The following is a 16,502-nucleotide window of genomic DNA, read 5'->3' as shown; positions in this document are numbered from 1 at the left end:
CTTTCAAGAATTGGCCTTAATAGTCCATGCATGTCCGACACCTTTGTCCATTTGCTCATTTGTCTTGGTTATCTTCTTTATAAGCAGCATGTTTCTTCGATTCAAGGAATTGTTGTTGATGTCAATTTGATTTATGTGTCGTTCTGATGCCTCCAACTTCTCATTCAAGTGATTTATCTTTTCTTATTCTTTGTCGAGCTTCACTCTCAACACCCTGATTTCATTTTTCTTAGTCACTAGATCTATTTTGACAACCCCACTTCTATCCCTTTTTTTCCTTCAATCACTGCAACCTCTCGTGCTTCAGCTAGCTAGTCTTCTATCGTCACACATTTCTTATACAACCTCCTGTATTTCTTAGTGTTATTTGCTATCTCAGTTTGAACCTATGCGAATTTATCATGATGATATTTGATGCTTTCTTAACATCAATTTTGTTTTTAAATTGAATTAAATTGATTGATTTCATTTTCCAACATTTAATGTTTTAGGTGTTGTGCTCTCGGGTTAAGCCCAGGTCAAGAATTTAACGGATTGTGGATTTAAAAGTTTAACCTGGGTTTACAAGGTTCACTCGGGCTTACTTGGTTTTTTTCTTTTATAAGCTCTTTTTTTCTTTTTCATATTCCATCCTCAAACATTATTTGTTACTCTCTTTCTATAAGATTTATCTTTCTTTTTAAAATAACAAGGGTTGTCTTGAGTTTTTTTTTGTTAAATTTCACTTCTTTAAAAGGAATTTTATTTTTTATTTAAATTAAATTTATTGATTTCATCCCCTAACATTTGATTTTAGATAATACCTGAAGGATTTTTTTTAAATAGTTTTTTTTGAAAATTGATATTCTTTGTTTTTTTTTATCCTTTTCTTTTTATAGAGTTATCTTGATATTATGTATCTGGTCATGGATTCAGCAGATTTATCAGGTTTGACTTAGATCTTTTTCTTAACTACTTTTTAATCTCTTTTTTTTTTTTTTTTTTTATCTCGAGTCAATGACCAAAATCTTAGATTTTTTTTTTTTGAAAAAATTAATTTACATCTTCTTGATATCGTTTTTACAATATATATAAATAATAATAGACCTGTAGCGTAGCACGAGCTATATAATTGCCTAAACTTTGACAACAATCTAGATGTGATAGAGTATATCTCTAACACGTGCACATATGAAGCGTAGAATGTCCATAGCTAAATGAGTGATTTGCCTATAATTACATGGATTTTCTTTAAAAAAAAAAGAAAAACATTTTACATACCAACAATATACTCAGCACTCAACCCAATTAGTTAAAAAAGAGATTTATTAAATAAATTATTAAATAAAATTTGTATTAACATATACTAAAAAAACTTTGACGTTTCACTCTAGCGATGAATAACAAAATGCTAAGGCCTTTTCACTTAGATCCTCAAATATTTTGAAGATTTTTTTAATTTTTTTTATTTCAAACTTAGTTTTTTTAAAAAGAAAAACAAATCATCATTAAATATTGAATTTATTTGATATTGAATTTTATAATTTATTTTGATTTGTTTTCTATGAAGTTATCACAGTCTCATAACCTAAGTTGCAAATTTTACGAGTTAGCCTATTAACTCAGGTCATTTGTTATTTCATTTTTAAAATTATTTTTTAAAAAAAACATTATTATTGAACATTAAGTTGATTTCAAATTGAGCTTCATAATTATTATTATTTTTATTTGTTTCATATGCAATTATTATGATTTCATGACCCGGGTCTCAAGTATGATAGGTTAACCAGGTTGAATCGATTTTTTTGTTCTTATTTTAATTGAATATTCTTTAATTTTATCCTTTAAAATTGGTTTGGTTGGGAATTTGAATTTATATTTTATTTTATTTTATTATATATAGAGTTATCTCAGTCTTATGATCTGGGTTTGAATATTAACTAGAATTGACTTAGGACATTTATTTTTGTTCGTTTTTAAAAAATAAATTAATCCTTTAATTTTGGATTTATTGAGAATACATCTTCATAATTATTTTTTATTTGTTTTTTTATGGAATTATTATGGTTTTATGACTCGGTTATAGGTTAGGTCGATCAATTTGGGATTTTCTTTCTTTCTTTTTTAGTTGATTTTGTTTTTAATTGCATCCTTCAATATTGTGTAGATTGAAAATTAGACTTTATATTTTTATTTATTTATTGCATTTTATGAAATTATCTCAATCTCATAACATTAATTACGATTTGGGTCAGTTGACTCAGGTTGTTTTTGTGTCTTGTTTTAACTGATTCTTTTTAATTTCATTCTTAAATATTAGGTTAAATATGAATTAATCATCATAATTTGTTTCAATTTATTTTCTATGAAGTTATTTTGGTCTTATAATTCAAGTTGGATAAGTTAACTCGGGTTGACTCAGCTTATTTTTAATTGAATTTTATTTTAAATTTCATACTTCAACATTGGGTTGATTAAGAATTGGATTTAAAAAAAAATAATTTTCTTTCAATAAGGTTATTAGAATCTCATTATTTGGTAGTAAATTTGACAAAGTTACCCCAAATTAATCTAATATGCTGTCATTTTAATACTTTAAAAAGATATTATTTTGATCTTTTTAGTGATACTATACTTTTATCAGTTGTTCAAGTTATTTTTAGATAAAACAAGTCGATCTTTGTTTTTTTTTTTTTTTTTTTGATGACTAAGAATTTATTTGGTAATGCATTTAAATTGGCTTTTAAAAAAAATTAATTTTTTTATTTAAAAAATATTAAATTAATATTTTTAGATGGTTTGAATATGCTAATATTAAAAATAAAAAATAAATTTAATAAATTTTTAATTAAAATATTTTTTTTCAAAAATATCTTATAACACATTACTAAAAACACATTAAATGCTTGTTGGAAAATACTGAAACAAGGGTCACATGTTCACTTTCATTTTTATTTTTTTTATTATTATTATTAACTATGATCCTATATAAAGGGCTAGCACACCTTGCTGCAAGCCCTTTCCTTCGAAGAATAAAATAACTTTTTTTTGTTTGCTCTAAAAAAATAATTAGTATTCATTTGTTATTTAATAAAATAACAAGCTAGACATATGTGGGCTGCAAACACACTCAAGCCCAAAAATAACCTCAGTAAACAAATCCTGTCGGCATCGTGTCATCCATCCATCCTAATTAGCTGACAAACTGCAAAGTGTTTAATTTTATTATTTATCGAAAAAAGAAAAAGAAACAATGGGAATAAACGATAAACATCATTAAAAAAAAAAAAAAAGATAAAAAAGAAAAAACAGATAGATAGATGCCCATGCTTCTTATGCTCATGCCTATGTCTCTATCCCTCCCAGCAGGAGTAATAGCGTATGGTTTCCGCAATTGTTCGCCTCCTCTTAAGCGTCTTTTAGCCCACAGCAACACCAACAACCTTCACCATTACCATCATCTTCGCCGTCGTAACAACACTATTCCACCTCAACTCAACACTCTCATCTCTTTTAATTTTTTCCCAAGGAACCTTAATTGTCTTCTCACGGGTAATTCTCTCTTTTTCAGTATGGAGGTAAAACACTAAAACACTATTCTCTCTTTTTATGTCCTTTATGTGTTTTGAGTGTTAATAAATGATGGGCCATCTGCTAAAGTAGAGAAATTATTGTTTTTGTGGTTGTGTTACAACAAAGTAGTGAGCTTTATTCTTTTTAGCTATGTTGTTGAATTTAATATTTTGTTTGTTTGATGTTTTCGGAATCTGTATGTTTTTGGGCTGTTAATAGGGTATTTTTTTTTTTTTTTTTAAGTTTAGAAATGAGTTATTTGTGTTTGTATCAGGAGAAATCCATGAAATTGTTTTTTATGTTTTGAGATACACACATATATTTATAAAAGATAGTGGTCTATTTTTCTTGTTGATCACTACTTTCTGTGAATTGGTTGATGTGTATTTTCTTCCTTTTCAGATTTTCTATCCTTTCCCATAAAATCTTACTATTTTCTTTACTGAATTGATGGGTTGCAATGTTCACATTTGATTTCTCTAGTGACGAATTTGTCTTGTAATAGAATTCATATGATCTGGAGTTGTAATGCCGAGGCATTGTTCTTTAAATTGGCTATCGAATGGTTTGACAGTCAAAGTTGGTTGGTTGGGCGAACTAAAATTCATTCGCTATATGTGATTAATAAGCTATCCTATATCACTTTGTTTAGAATGCAAGTAGAAATGCAACGCAGTGGTTATGAGTAAGTTTAGGCAACACTTTAAGTTAAAGTTATACTGTTCTCAACAGAAAGATAAAAGTATCCCTCATGCAGGTTTGGTTTCAGCTATGGCTGCTTGACTCATCACCAAATACATTTTTAGGTACTTTGAAACAATAGAACCCAAGGGCTTTGAGTTTTTACTTGAAGTATCTTTAAAAAATAGTCCTTGATAAAGTTGTAGAAAATAGAATTTGATAGGTTTGCTTATCCGCAAAAGTATGGTGACTTCAGATCCTTTTTGGGATGTTTGAGGCACATAATTTCAGCGAAATCTATTTCAAGTTTGGTGAACATACTATGTCCTAATAGCTTTTGTTATTGGGGCTCATTACTTTTTTACAAGTGGTACACAATTTTGCACTAGCCCAGGTTCTTTAGACCTAAAAAGTCAGCCCATAGCCATCTCTGATGTGGAGGTCAATCATGAGAAGATATTTCCTTTGAAGATATCAGCTCCATGCTATCTACCCAAGGTTAATGCATTCTTGTGTCTTTGCCTTGTAAATAGTGGTGTTTATTGCTAATCTTCCTGGTTGCAGCGCTGCTGATATCAGCTGTTCTTATCTATATATGAATAATTGAGCTTTTATGTGCTTATCTATATATGGATGATTGGTGCATCCTGTTAGACATGAGTGTTATCATATTTTTGTTTGAATAATGCTTTAAACATTCCTTTTGGCAATTTCCAGCGATTCTGGTCTGGAAGTAGCATCAATAAAAATAAAGCATTGGTGGAGCATTTGCAGAATTATGGAACGATCAGTTCTAAGAAGGTCTCTGAAGTAATGGAAACAATCGACAGGGCTTTGTTTGTCCCAGATGGTACCCCTGCTTATGTTGACAGTCCCATGGCAATAGGTTACAATGCCACCATTTCTGCTCCTCATATGCATGCAACTTGCCTGCAGTTGTTGGAGGAGAATTTGAAGTCTGGCATGCATGTCCTGGATGTTGGCTCAGGTTCTTTTCTCATGCATCCATTATTTTTCCCACCTACAAAAAATCTTTCAAACTGCTTGATAAATTACTTTTAGCAACTGTATTCTCAGGGCTAGGTGTATAGGACTCCTGAAGAGTTGGTGTTAACCCACAAACATGATGATTTTAGCTGTGTGAAATAACTAGGCATTAAGCATATAAAAATATTGGATAATGCTTTAGTTTGTGATGCTGAACAAGTTTAGGATCTTAATCTGTGTGACCAGATATTCCTAGTTTGATCTAAGCAGGGTCTTGAAACAGTAAGGGAATTTTGATTTACAAATCCTGATTCATCAAGGAAGTGGACTAGAACTAGTAAATTTTTAACCACAAAAAGCAAAGCAACTTTAGAAATTTGTTTTAATTTGCTCATTTTCCCTAAATTGTTTCGATTGCTTTTTACTACAGTCCATTGAACCCAATTGTCTTGATTATTTTCTCTTGTTGTGCAAGCTTTTGGGAGACCGCAGGCATATTACTAACTTGTAAACTTGTTCCACAAATCAGCTTGCTTAGAATGGTTGTAATGCAGTAGATTCTTTAAGAAAAATGCGAGTCATGCATTTATCGTTCTAAAAAGTTTCTCTCTGCATGCAATCTAATCCTGTGTTTCTCACTTTGTTTACTTTTGAAGGGACTGGGTACCTGACAGCATGCTTTGCTCTGATGGTTGGACCACAAGGTCGTGCTGTTGGTGTAGAACATATTCCAGAGCTGGCTGATTCTTCCATAAAGAATATCAAGAAAAGCGCAGCAGCTCCATTGTTGAAAGAAGGTTCCCTCTCAATTCATGTTGGTGGTATGTTTTGAACCTTGCAAATAATAATATGTTTTCCTACAACATGTTAAATGTTTTGTAGGCTAATCTATTGGCAGCAAAAGAGCAATAACTTTAGATTTTCACGTCACTTATTAAGGTGAAGATTATTGGGGAAAAGGATAAATTGGAGTAGGAATTCATACGGAAGTCTTCTTTTTTAATTTTTGTTAGTGTTCCATCTCCTGTAAGTAAAGCTCATTGAGAATGGATTTCCCTGACAGTTTTTGTTTGTTTAACTTGATGTTGTGCTTGCTGAAACACGTTGAATTCTCCACTGATAAATTTTCCAAAAGACACCAGCTTAAAAAATGTTAGTAACTAAGCTCTGATGTTAATGTTGCTATCTGTAGATGGAAGACAAGGTTGGCCAGAGTTTGCTCCATATGATGCCATTCATGTTGGGGCAGCGGCGCCAGAAATCCCACAGCCACTTCTTGATCAGTTGAAACCTGGTGGCAGGATGGTGATTCCGGTTGGTAACATATTCCAGGATTTGAAGGTGATTGACAAGAATGAGGATGGTTCCATTAGTGTTCGTAGTGAAACTTCTGTCCGTTATGTCCCTTTAACAAGTAAAGATGCCCAATTGCGGGGTTATTAGGTTTTTTGTAGGTGAAGTGCTGGTTCCATCAGAGTGTTGTTTTGGATTTGTGCATATGTACGAGATTCTGTCAAGTATGGTGTTGACAAACCCTTCTAAGCTCCTGCATTGATGGAGTTGTAAATAGTAGATCCTGATCATCTTATGTTTATATCTTCTCATTTCAAGACCTTCAGCTTACTTTTCAGAGCAAGCATCTGTTTGTACATCTATTATGACAGGTCGTCCTTAGTAGTTGCCTTTCCAGTTGACAGGCATTAACCCTACGTCATGATTAAACTTCCTGTCCTAATTTGCAGCGGAACTTCAGGCATGATTTTACTCGGAGAAGAGCTGGCTTAGCACTCAAAACAAAAGTTTAGTTCACTTGCCTTCCCTTTTTTCATGGGTGTCCCCGCTGATATTACTAGTAGTTTCCATATTTCAATTGGAATCATTCAACTGATATAGATCTTCTTATTAGCTGTTTTTGGAAATAATTTTTTTTTTGTCAGATAAGTGGATGTTTGAATTATCTAAAAATATCAGTATAGTAAATTTATTTTTTATTAAATCTCAATTAAAGTGGTTCTTTAGAGATGAATCCATAAAAACTTTTATAGAGAAGCACAAATAACAGGTACAAACCATGTCACCGGCAATCACAGAGCATAGCCAGTCAATAAAACCAAGTTTTAAGTCGAACGTCCTCGTCGAGGTGCTTGGCCTAACAAATTTCAGTACCCAGTTACTAGTTTCATCATTTTCTCAGACTTGTGGCACACATATGCTTCCAAATGCACTTTCTTTCATGTCCGGGCTGCGACAGGAGAACGAAGGGCATATGGGGGACGGATAGAGCCCATACAACAAATTAAATTAAATATTATCTCATAGAGCCCAATGACCTCGAATTTGCGCAACAATTTTTAAGGAACACGTTAAGACAGTTCAAGTACAAAACTCCTAATGAGCTTCCCATGCAACTGGCTAAAAAAATTAATACCACAAAACTGAAGAAAAAAACAGCAAAAAAAAAGGGGGGGGGGGCATCTATTTAATTCATATTACTTCAAAAGGTGCGCCTTGGTCTTTCTTCAGCAACATTTACCCTGATTGGTCTCCCATCCAGATTCTGCAAAACCAGAAGCTCATGTATATCATGGAACAGAAACTTGAAGGGCATTTATAGAATAGACAAAGAACTTATCTACTGTTTCATCTATTTGTTTTCCAAACTATAAGTTCATGATATTGAAATAAATTGACGGCAATCTTCTCAACATAATCTGAAGAACTCCAAATCATCAGCCATCTTTCTTTCATTCTTTCTTTGTTTTACTTGCATGAATCAACCATGCTTATAGTGTGATTAGTTTGTTTTCCACATACAAAAATTACAATTCTCAAAAATTCAACATTGTATTTCCACAATAGTAAGCACTCATTTCATACCTGTCCATCAAGTGCAGCTATGGCATCATTCAACTCGCTCTCCGTGGACATAGTTACAAAGCCAAAACCACGTGAACGGCCAGTCTCCCTGTCAAAAACCACCCGAGCACTCACTACTTTACCGTGCTCACTGAAAATTTGCTCCAGGCGACCACTATCCACATCCCATGGTAGGTTGCCCACATAGATTCTATAACCAGGTTCAGACACACGAGGAGCACGCTCAGGCCTTGATCCTCTAGGAGCAGCCTTATTTACAGTCAGAAGCCTTCCATCTAAATCCTGTTCAATATAGAATAAAAAAGAAAACAGCTTGGTTAATGGGAAAAAAATTCATGGTAAGATTTGAAGATTTCATATCAGTTATGACCTGATTAACAAGCAAAACATCTACCACCAATGTTAATCTTAAGAATCAACTCTAACAAAGAGTAATGGCAAAGCATAATCCACCATGCAAAGTATGATCGGCAATTCTCAGGCAAAGATAGGGCGCATGACTATTGATGCAATTGTAATTTTATTCTCTTCAAACAATCCCGAAACCAAGGATACTTTCTCAATAAATAACAGGCTTGTTTTACTATATAAGCAAGTTCTCAACCTTTCCAGTAGTATTACAGAGTTAAACAACATTTTGTGCAAAAATCACATGAAACTGAAAGATTACAGCATAGCTTTATGAAAACAACAAGCTCCAACTGACAACAGTGGACAAACTCAAAAAAAAAAAATAAAGAGAAAAAGGTTTGTGGCCAACAATATTTTTCTTTTACTCCTGTAATCTCTAATTACCATTATCATGTCCTATCTCCACACCAATTGTTATTATTTGCAATGTACACCACCCTTATTTGCAAATAAAGTGGACTCGCCAAACAACATTGCTTTGGGTTATCATGACATTCTGTCTGATTGTATATTCAAATGATCTAACAGACCACTCTCAACTCTCTTCGCTGTTGCTACTTTCACTTCTAAACCCAAGAAGCTCCTGCCATCATGTCACATGCTGCAATTGAACTGTCTCTTTAATAAACAGTTGGATTTTATTTTTGTTGCCTCCTCCTCAAGCAACCACAATTCTTGTTCACAATTTAGCTTTACTTATGCAACTGCTTGCATTTCAGTCATATGAGACTCCCACCTCAGCAACCAATAACAGTTCAAACAGCACAACTTGTAAAATATCTTTCTGTGCTGCCCATTTCATAAAATCCCTCACACTCTCCATCCAATTCCATTAAATAAAAATCATCTCAGACCCTCAAGACTATCCATCACATGTAACATGTTTTTCTACTCAGTGAGGCAAACCAGACACCTCACCCTTACACAATCAAAAGCTATTCAATTACGAGTAACAAGTCTTTCTACCCTGTGAGGAACATCCAGACATCCTTACTCCAACTTGATCAAAGGCTATATGATTCCCATTTTCTATAGCAGAAATACTCAATGCAACTATTCTCCTGAAGGTAATGTAACTACTTCATCTCCTATAATTAACATCTTTAGTTGAACCCCACATGAATTTTATCTTCAAAATTGAAAAAAAATAAAATAATAAGTAACATTACTCAACCAAAAAACAGAATTTCTCTTCTCATATTATACAAAATACTCAGCCATCCAAAACTAACAGGTGGCTCAATTAGTTAGAGCAAGGAAACTTCCAAAAATCCAGCATCTTTCTTCTTCTAGCCATAAAGGCATAGAACCGGCATCTCCCACTCTGCCTACTCCCTTTCACTCATTTCTAGCAACTACCATAAGTTTATATATAGTTTTAAATCGTCCCAAACCACGCATAGCCAAAAGTTTCAACAAAACAAATATAGGAAGAAACTTACATAACGATGAAGCATTTCCACAGCCTTTTCGGATTCTTCAACAGTACTCATCGTCACAAACCCAAACCCACGACTTGTATCAGTTTCCCTGTTGTAAATAACCTACAACACCACAAAACAAAACCTCCATAAAACCCTTGAAACACTGTAAAACACAAAAAGCAAGTGCATTTATTTACCTCAGCAATCTCAACAGTTCCAGCTTGTTCAAACAACATAGCCAACTTCTCACTGTCAACATCATAAGGCAAGTTCCCTACAAAAATCTTAGCTTCCTCTGGTGGCTCTACAAATCCCTCCTCGTCACCACTCTCTCCTTCACCTCTAATAGCTTCGGTAGCAGCTGCATCCTCTCCTTCAGCCTCCCAATCAGATACTCTACCTTCAAAATCATTACTTTCTTCATTTACCCAATTGGATTCTCCTTGTTCTTCTTGCTCCGATTCAGTTAAAGTGATAGTGGTGTTGTCTTCTTCTTCTTGTTGAGCCCAATCCGAGGTCTGAGTTACAAACGGGATTGTTAAGGAGAAATGGGTTTTGGGTTTTAGAGAGAAAGTTGATAAAGAGTGGGGGTATGAGAGTTGGAGCTTGCTGGGTCTTTGTGAGATAGGGAGAGATTTAAGTGGGGGTTTCGAAGTGAAAGTCGAAGGGAGTGAACAGAGGCATGTTTCTGCCATTAAGAGGGGCTTGAAGGTGAAAGCAGATGCAGCAGACATTTTGAGAGAGAAATAGAGAGAGGAGGGGAGAGCTGGAAGAGGAGAGGAGTGGAGGGGGTTCAGAGGGGTTGAGGATAAGAGGCAGACTGGGAAGAGGAGGGGTTTTTAAGAGGATGCAACTTTATTTCTTTATTTCTTTTAATTTTTTTTATGGACTGAAATTTTGGGCCTCTTGGATTAGGTAATGGGCTTTCTCAAGATATTTTATGGAATTGGAGGGCTGTCTTTTTTAACAGACGACTTGTCATATACGTTGAAGACCAGCAGATATGCAATATGACAATTGACTATGACATGGTGTTGCAGGTCCAACGGTGCACGGAAAAGCTTAGCTAGCATTTATATTTGATTATGAGAGATGCTATGACATGGTGTTTTAATCCTTTCATTGGGTGGGGTAAAAAGCTTAATTTTTTTTTTTTTATAATTTAGTATTGAAATGAGAGATAAGTAATATAAAGATTATAGAGATCAATGATGGAGCTAGGTTTAAGAAAGTGATATCATATCTTGATATATTCACTAAAAGTTATTTAAAAAGTTTTGTACAAGATATTATTCTTGTGTCACAAGCTACATGATGTTTCTAATATTTTGTATATAAGCTAGGGAATTATATGACCATTATAGCTATCCATGTTGGCATTTACAATGACACAATTTTTAGAGAGATAAGTTTGTAACACTCTATGATAAAGTGTAGAGTCTCTTATATTATGGGAAAAGTGTTCAAAAGTTGATGTATTCTCACGTCTAAGTGCCTGTTTGGGAGTGTTTTTCAATAGTGTTTTCAAAAAATTTTGAATTTTTTTTCTTTAAATTAATATGTTTTTGATATTTTCAAATTATTTTGATGTACTGATCTTAAAAATAATTTTTAAAAAATAAAAAAACATTATTGGCATGCTTTTATAAGTGAAAAGCACTTTGAAAAGCAATAGCAACCATACTTCCAAACACGCTCTAAATCTTTTGTGATAAGAAGCATTTAAACGAAATTGAGACTCAAAAGACGATTGATGTTGATAATCATGCTTATGAATAGAGTTTATTGAGGAGTGTTCACTCTTTTAAAGAGTTGGAGTATCATGCCTTAAGTTGTCTTTGAACACCTGGTAAATGTAACAGATTTAGAGTTGTGTGTTATGTTTGAGTGTGAAGTTATTCTTGTATAACTAGAACAATATTGTTGAGTATTTATATTTGATAGAAGAGTTATTAAAGATCTAGAGGGGCTACATTTTCCACAGTGGGGAGGTCAAGTATTTTCTCATGTTCTGGAGTTTTGTCAGCCATTAAAAGAATTTTGGTGAGAAATAAAATGGAAATGAATTAGCTTTTTGTTTTGGTTTCTACAAATAAGGTCATTAATAAAGTCATGAAAAAACTTCACACATAAATTGAGCTTTTTCTAGTCATGCCTCGAGCTTATAAGGTGATGTTCCAAGTTGTTCCTAAAAAACCAATCCCTTATAGAAATAGAGGACCAATGCTTAAATTAATAAATATATGAAAAGAAAATAATGTATCAGAAAATAAAAATAAAACAAAGTTTAAGGAGTACGAAAATTTTCAAAATGATATAAGCTAATCACTTTATTTGTTATATGATCAAAGTCACCTGAATCAATGATCTAAAAATTATGCACAGTACAAGTAACTAAAGCAGTTTTAAATGCAGTCAAAATATCTTTTAAATTCTCTTATGATAGATGAGTAGAGTTTGTTAGGAAGCCAGTAAACTTACTAAGAAGAGTCGTGGAATCAAAATTGCTCGAAGCTGTCAAGTTAGTATCACCTTTTCCCTTTAGATAAGTAGCAAAATCATTAAGAAGGGCAGTCGGGTTGGTAAAAAATTTACCACATCACTCGAAGAAGAATTATCAATAGGATGAGTAACAATATGAGCTTTATGTTCATAGTCCTTTTGAAGTCCTTTTTTTAAAAAAAAAAAAAAAAAAGCAGACTTCAACTCCAGATGAAGGATCTAGCACCACCCAATTATGTGTCCAAGATTATAATAATAATTGCACTTCAAATCTAGTCACTTTCCTTTATAAGGTTTGTTATTCCTTATTTGTCTAGTAACAACATAGACACGAGTTTTTGGTAGAGTTACTTTTGGCTCCGGATTTATGATCTTCTTGCGAGCTTCTTCTTGTTAAATTGTAACACATACACTCGTAAGAGATGGGAGATCATAATTCATAAGAACTTGACTGCGAAGGTCTTTATAATCTAGACCAAGACTGGATAGCAATTGAAATATCTTGTCTTCCTCATCTCATTTCTTCAATACTATAGCATTAATAGTATGAGAACGATACAATGCAAGTTCACTCCACATACCCCTTCAACATTCCAAGCAATTACATAGAAGTCTTGTCATCTTGCTACAGATTATCAAGATCCCTTTTGATTTGAAAAACACAGGTTGTGTTGTTTTGATTTCCATAGAAATCCAATGAAGATTCTGAATAACTAAATACTTTAGCAATATTGTTCTCCATAGAATTAAGTAACCAATACATAACAAGTTGATCATTGCATTACCATGCTTTATTGGTTTGTGAGGAAGGACTAAGGGGTTTAATATGGCCAATAACATAACCAAGTTTGGACCTTTCACCAAGAGCAATTGTCACAGCTCTGACCAAGAAAGATAGTTGAGCTCATTCAACAATATTGAGCCTAGACATTGGTTTGGATTATTTGGTTATCCTTCCAAAGTGTTAGAAGGTTTGTTGATGCCATCAATACTAATAGATTTAGAAGAGTCTTCCATAAAAAATTTTAAACAAAACACAAGTCAATCAAAACCTGCTCTAATACCATGAAAAAAAGAGTGGAACAAAATTATTATTATTATTATGTATTGTAGGGGTGTTCAAAATAACCGATTAACCGAGAAAATCGATAAAACTGAATAAAAATTAATCGAAAAAACTAAACTGAAATGAAAAATTGATTAAACCGATTGTCAAAAACATAAATTTTAACAAATCCGGTTTGGTTTCAGTTTTGAACCAGAAACCAATACAAACCAAATCGGACCTATAAAAGCCAAAAGTTACAAAAATCTTTGAGGTATAAATAGTTAAATTGTAACCTAACCCTAACAATTAACATAACTTTACTGCCTCTCATAAAAAGTCGCCGCCTTGCCCAAAGAAATTCTCAATCTTCCTCTCAATTAATTCACAATCTTTCTTTTCCAGTTTCCCAATCTTCCTTTCTAGTGGGTTATTAGATAAGCTTTTAATGAGAAGATCACATTTTTCAACGTCACATACACATCCAAAGAAAATTGATGTACAGTGATCTTTGCACATCTTTATCACTTCTTCTTATATTTCCTCCCTTTTCATTCTTAGTTGTACCTCAAACTCCGCTACTTTGAGTTCTTGGTCGAGACTCTTTTTTTCACTCCTGCAACTCGAGGCTCTCCTTTCTAAAGCTGTGAAAGGCGGGCCCCCCAGATCAAAGCCCCACCCTTCTTTTCCCTCTTTAATGAAAGACCTTCGCCCTGCTTCCTATTTATTTGTGGGTCAAGACTTGAGGGCCTTTTTTTTTTCTCAATTTCAAGAATCTCCCAACCGATCTTTCTTTTGGTAAGTATTCGTGATAATGGTTGAGATCGATGGGATTAATTGCAATAGAAACCATGGAGGAGTTGTTTTGGATATTAAAGATAATTATCCTTCATTTAGCTCTATCAAGGAAGTTTCTGTCTTGAACTTCTCTGTGCCTTTCATGCAAAAGATGCTGTAAAATCTATCTTTTTTATGTGCTTGTGTTTTCTCCTTGCCATATGAAAAATGCAGTTTCCTGGTTTAAAAAGAAAATTTTAAAGTCTGATTTAATGTAAACCAATTTTAAAAAATCAAAAAACAAACCCATATATGATGGGATTAGGTTTCCTAGTTTTTTGCAAAAAAAAAAAAATCTAGATTTAACTGAACCATACTGGTTCGGTTTAAACTGGTTTTCAATTCGGTTCGGTTAATATTTCACAAAATTAATATAATTCGGTTCAATTGATTTTTTTAGTCTAAACCGAACCGAACCGTAAACACCCTAATATATTGTATTGTATTGTATTGTATACTTACATGATAAAAGTCTAAGAAAGAAAATATGCTTTCAAACGATTTGTCTCCTATAATCTTGGCATATCTTTCTCCTACAATATTAGCATATCAATCTTTTACAATCTTGGTATGCATATCAATCTTCTACAGAATAGATATCTAAACAATCGGTAGATATTTAGCTTTTCTTCAATAATATACAAGGGCATCCACATACATATTGAAAAAATAAAATCCTTGCAATCTTTTTTAGGATTTAAATATCAAGTGACAGCCTAAAGAACATAGACACTTATCACCTAATATATAGTGGTTAAGTATTAAAAACATGTTATTTTGTTCAACACATGATTTGTTGTCATTAATGTCAGGACAAAAACATGAGATTTTCTCAAAGACTTAATCATAAAATTTATTTCTGTCATAACTTATGAACAATTTATTATTGATTTAATGATATCTTTTACTTCTAAATTAGACTATTTGGGTTGTGAAAAATAAGGTCTGATCAACCAAGATATAATTTATTTATTTATTAATAAATTATGCTATTTTAAAACATTTGAATTTTCTTACAAATACAATAATTATAGAAAAAATAGAAAAAACACATGGGACTTATCATTATTCAATGTTTTCCTTTTAACAATTCAAACAAATTTAAGAAAATAAAATTTTGGGAATCAATGTTGTTTCTCTCTATTCGAGCTGTTAAAAAAAAAAAAAATTATATTGAATGGCAGTTTGTTTAATGTTTGTTTTTTACTAGTTCTTTTAATTAGTTTTATTTATTAAAAAATCAAATTGTTTCAAAACCATATTGTTCATATCATTTAGACCAATAATCTTAATAGTTAAATTTGACATGAGGCCTTAATTTGTCTAATAAATAGTAGTACGAGGATATAATAAAACAAAGTGGTATTCGAAATCTTATTTAAGGGTAAAATATTTTATTAAGAGTATGATTGTTGTTACTTTTTAAAGTGTTTTTTTTTTAGAAATATATTAAAATAATATATTTTTTATTTTTTAAAAATTATTTTTTGATATTATCGTATTAAAGTAATCTAAAAACATCAAAAAAATATTAATTTGAAATAAAAAAATTATTTTTTTAAAAAATATTTTTTAAAATTTAAAAACAAACAAAGCTTTAAAACCATTTGTACGTAATTCACAACTACAACGTAATGTAATTAACCTGCAATACAATTTTTCTAAGAAGTTCTAAAAAAAACCAAATAGAAGTTTTTGAACATTCATATTGTTCTTAAAAAGTTAATTATAAATGAGTTCCGATTGTCATCAAAATTAATTGATGGAAAAAATTAAGGAAATTAACATTCATATTCTAAGATTAGGAATAGGAAATAAAAGAAGGGAAAAAAAATCTCTAACTTTTCTGTTTGATACACAAATGTTTTCCAGAAAAGTTGAAGAAATAATAATAATAATAATAAAATTTGGTGCAAGTTTGATCATAATTAATATCCTCAAAAAAATTGTCTTGCTTTCTTTTCTCTTAATATACCCAGACAAGTAAAACCATATTTCTATCACTTTCTTAAACCAAAAAAATAAAATAAAAAATTCCCTTCTCTTCTTTTTTTTCTTAGTTTAATTTCCCTTTTTTTCCCTAACAATTTCTAATTTCCATACAAACTGTAGTTGATTAATCCTAATTAATCTGTTTTGCTAAACTGTATGGACTAAGTTATACATTACACTTGTTCATATCAATC

General features: G+C 32.0%; 2 protein-coding genes across 5 annotated transcripts; one reads left to right on the top strand and one right to left on the bottom strand.

Annotated features, from left to right (window-relative positions):
* Positions 1–3,246: 3,246 nt before the first annotated feature.
* LOC118044763 (protein-L-isoaspartate O-methyltransferase 1) lies at positions 3,247–6,814 on the top strand. Of its 4 annotated transcripts, XM_035053225.2 has the most exons (5): positions 3,426–3,557; positions 4,628–4,731; positions 4,951–5,221; positions 5,877–6,041; positions 6,413–6,814. In XM_035053225.2, the coding sequence occupies exons 3-5, from the start codon at positions 5,047–5,049 to the stop codon at positions 6,661–6,663; spliced, it is 591 nt and encodes a 196-aa protein (XP_034909116.1). In that variant the 5' UTR covers positions 3,426–3,557; positions 4,628–4,731; positions 4,951–5,046; the 3' UTR covers positions 6,664–6,814. The 4 variants fall into 4 exon arrangements, with proteins under 4 accessions (XP_034909113.1, XP_034909114.1, XP_034909115.1 ...); XM_035053222.2 differs by lacking the exon at positions 4,628–4,731 and having other exon boundaries at positions 3,247–3,557; XM_035053223.2 differs by lacking the exon at positions 4,628–4,731 and having other exon boundaries at positions 3,248–3,557; positions 5,008–5,221.
* A 693-nt stretch (positions 6,815–7,507) lies between these two features.
* LOC118044762 (28 kDa ribonucleoprotein, chloroplastic) lies at positions 7,508–10,766 on the bottom strand. The gene is made up of 4 exons (XM_035053220.2): positions 10,130–10,766; positions 9,951–10,052; positions 8,098–8,379; positions 7,508–7,777 (listed from the first exon to the last, which is right to left on the bottom strand). The coding sequence occupies exons 1-4, from the start codon at positions 10,664–10,666 to the stop codon at positions 7,715–7,717; spliced, it is 984 nt and encodes a 327-aa protein (XP_034909111.1). The 5' UTR covers positions 10,667–10,766; the 3' UTR covers positions 7,508–7,714.
* Between the last annotated feature and the right edge of the window lie 5,736 nt (positions 10,767–16,502).

Source organism: Populus alba, chromosome 12, assembly GCF_005239225.2.
Source record: "Populus alba chromosome 12, ASM523922v2, whole genome shotgun sequence".
Classification (NCBI taxonomy): domain Eukaryota; kingdom Viridiplantae; phylum Streptophyta; class Magnoliopsida; order Malpighiales; family Salicaceae; genus Populus; species Populus alba.
This window is presented reverse-complemented; position numbering and strand designations above follow the sequence as displayed.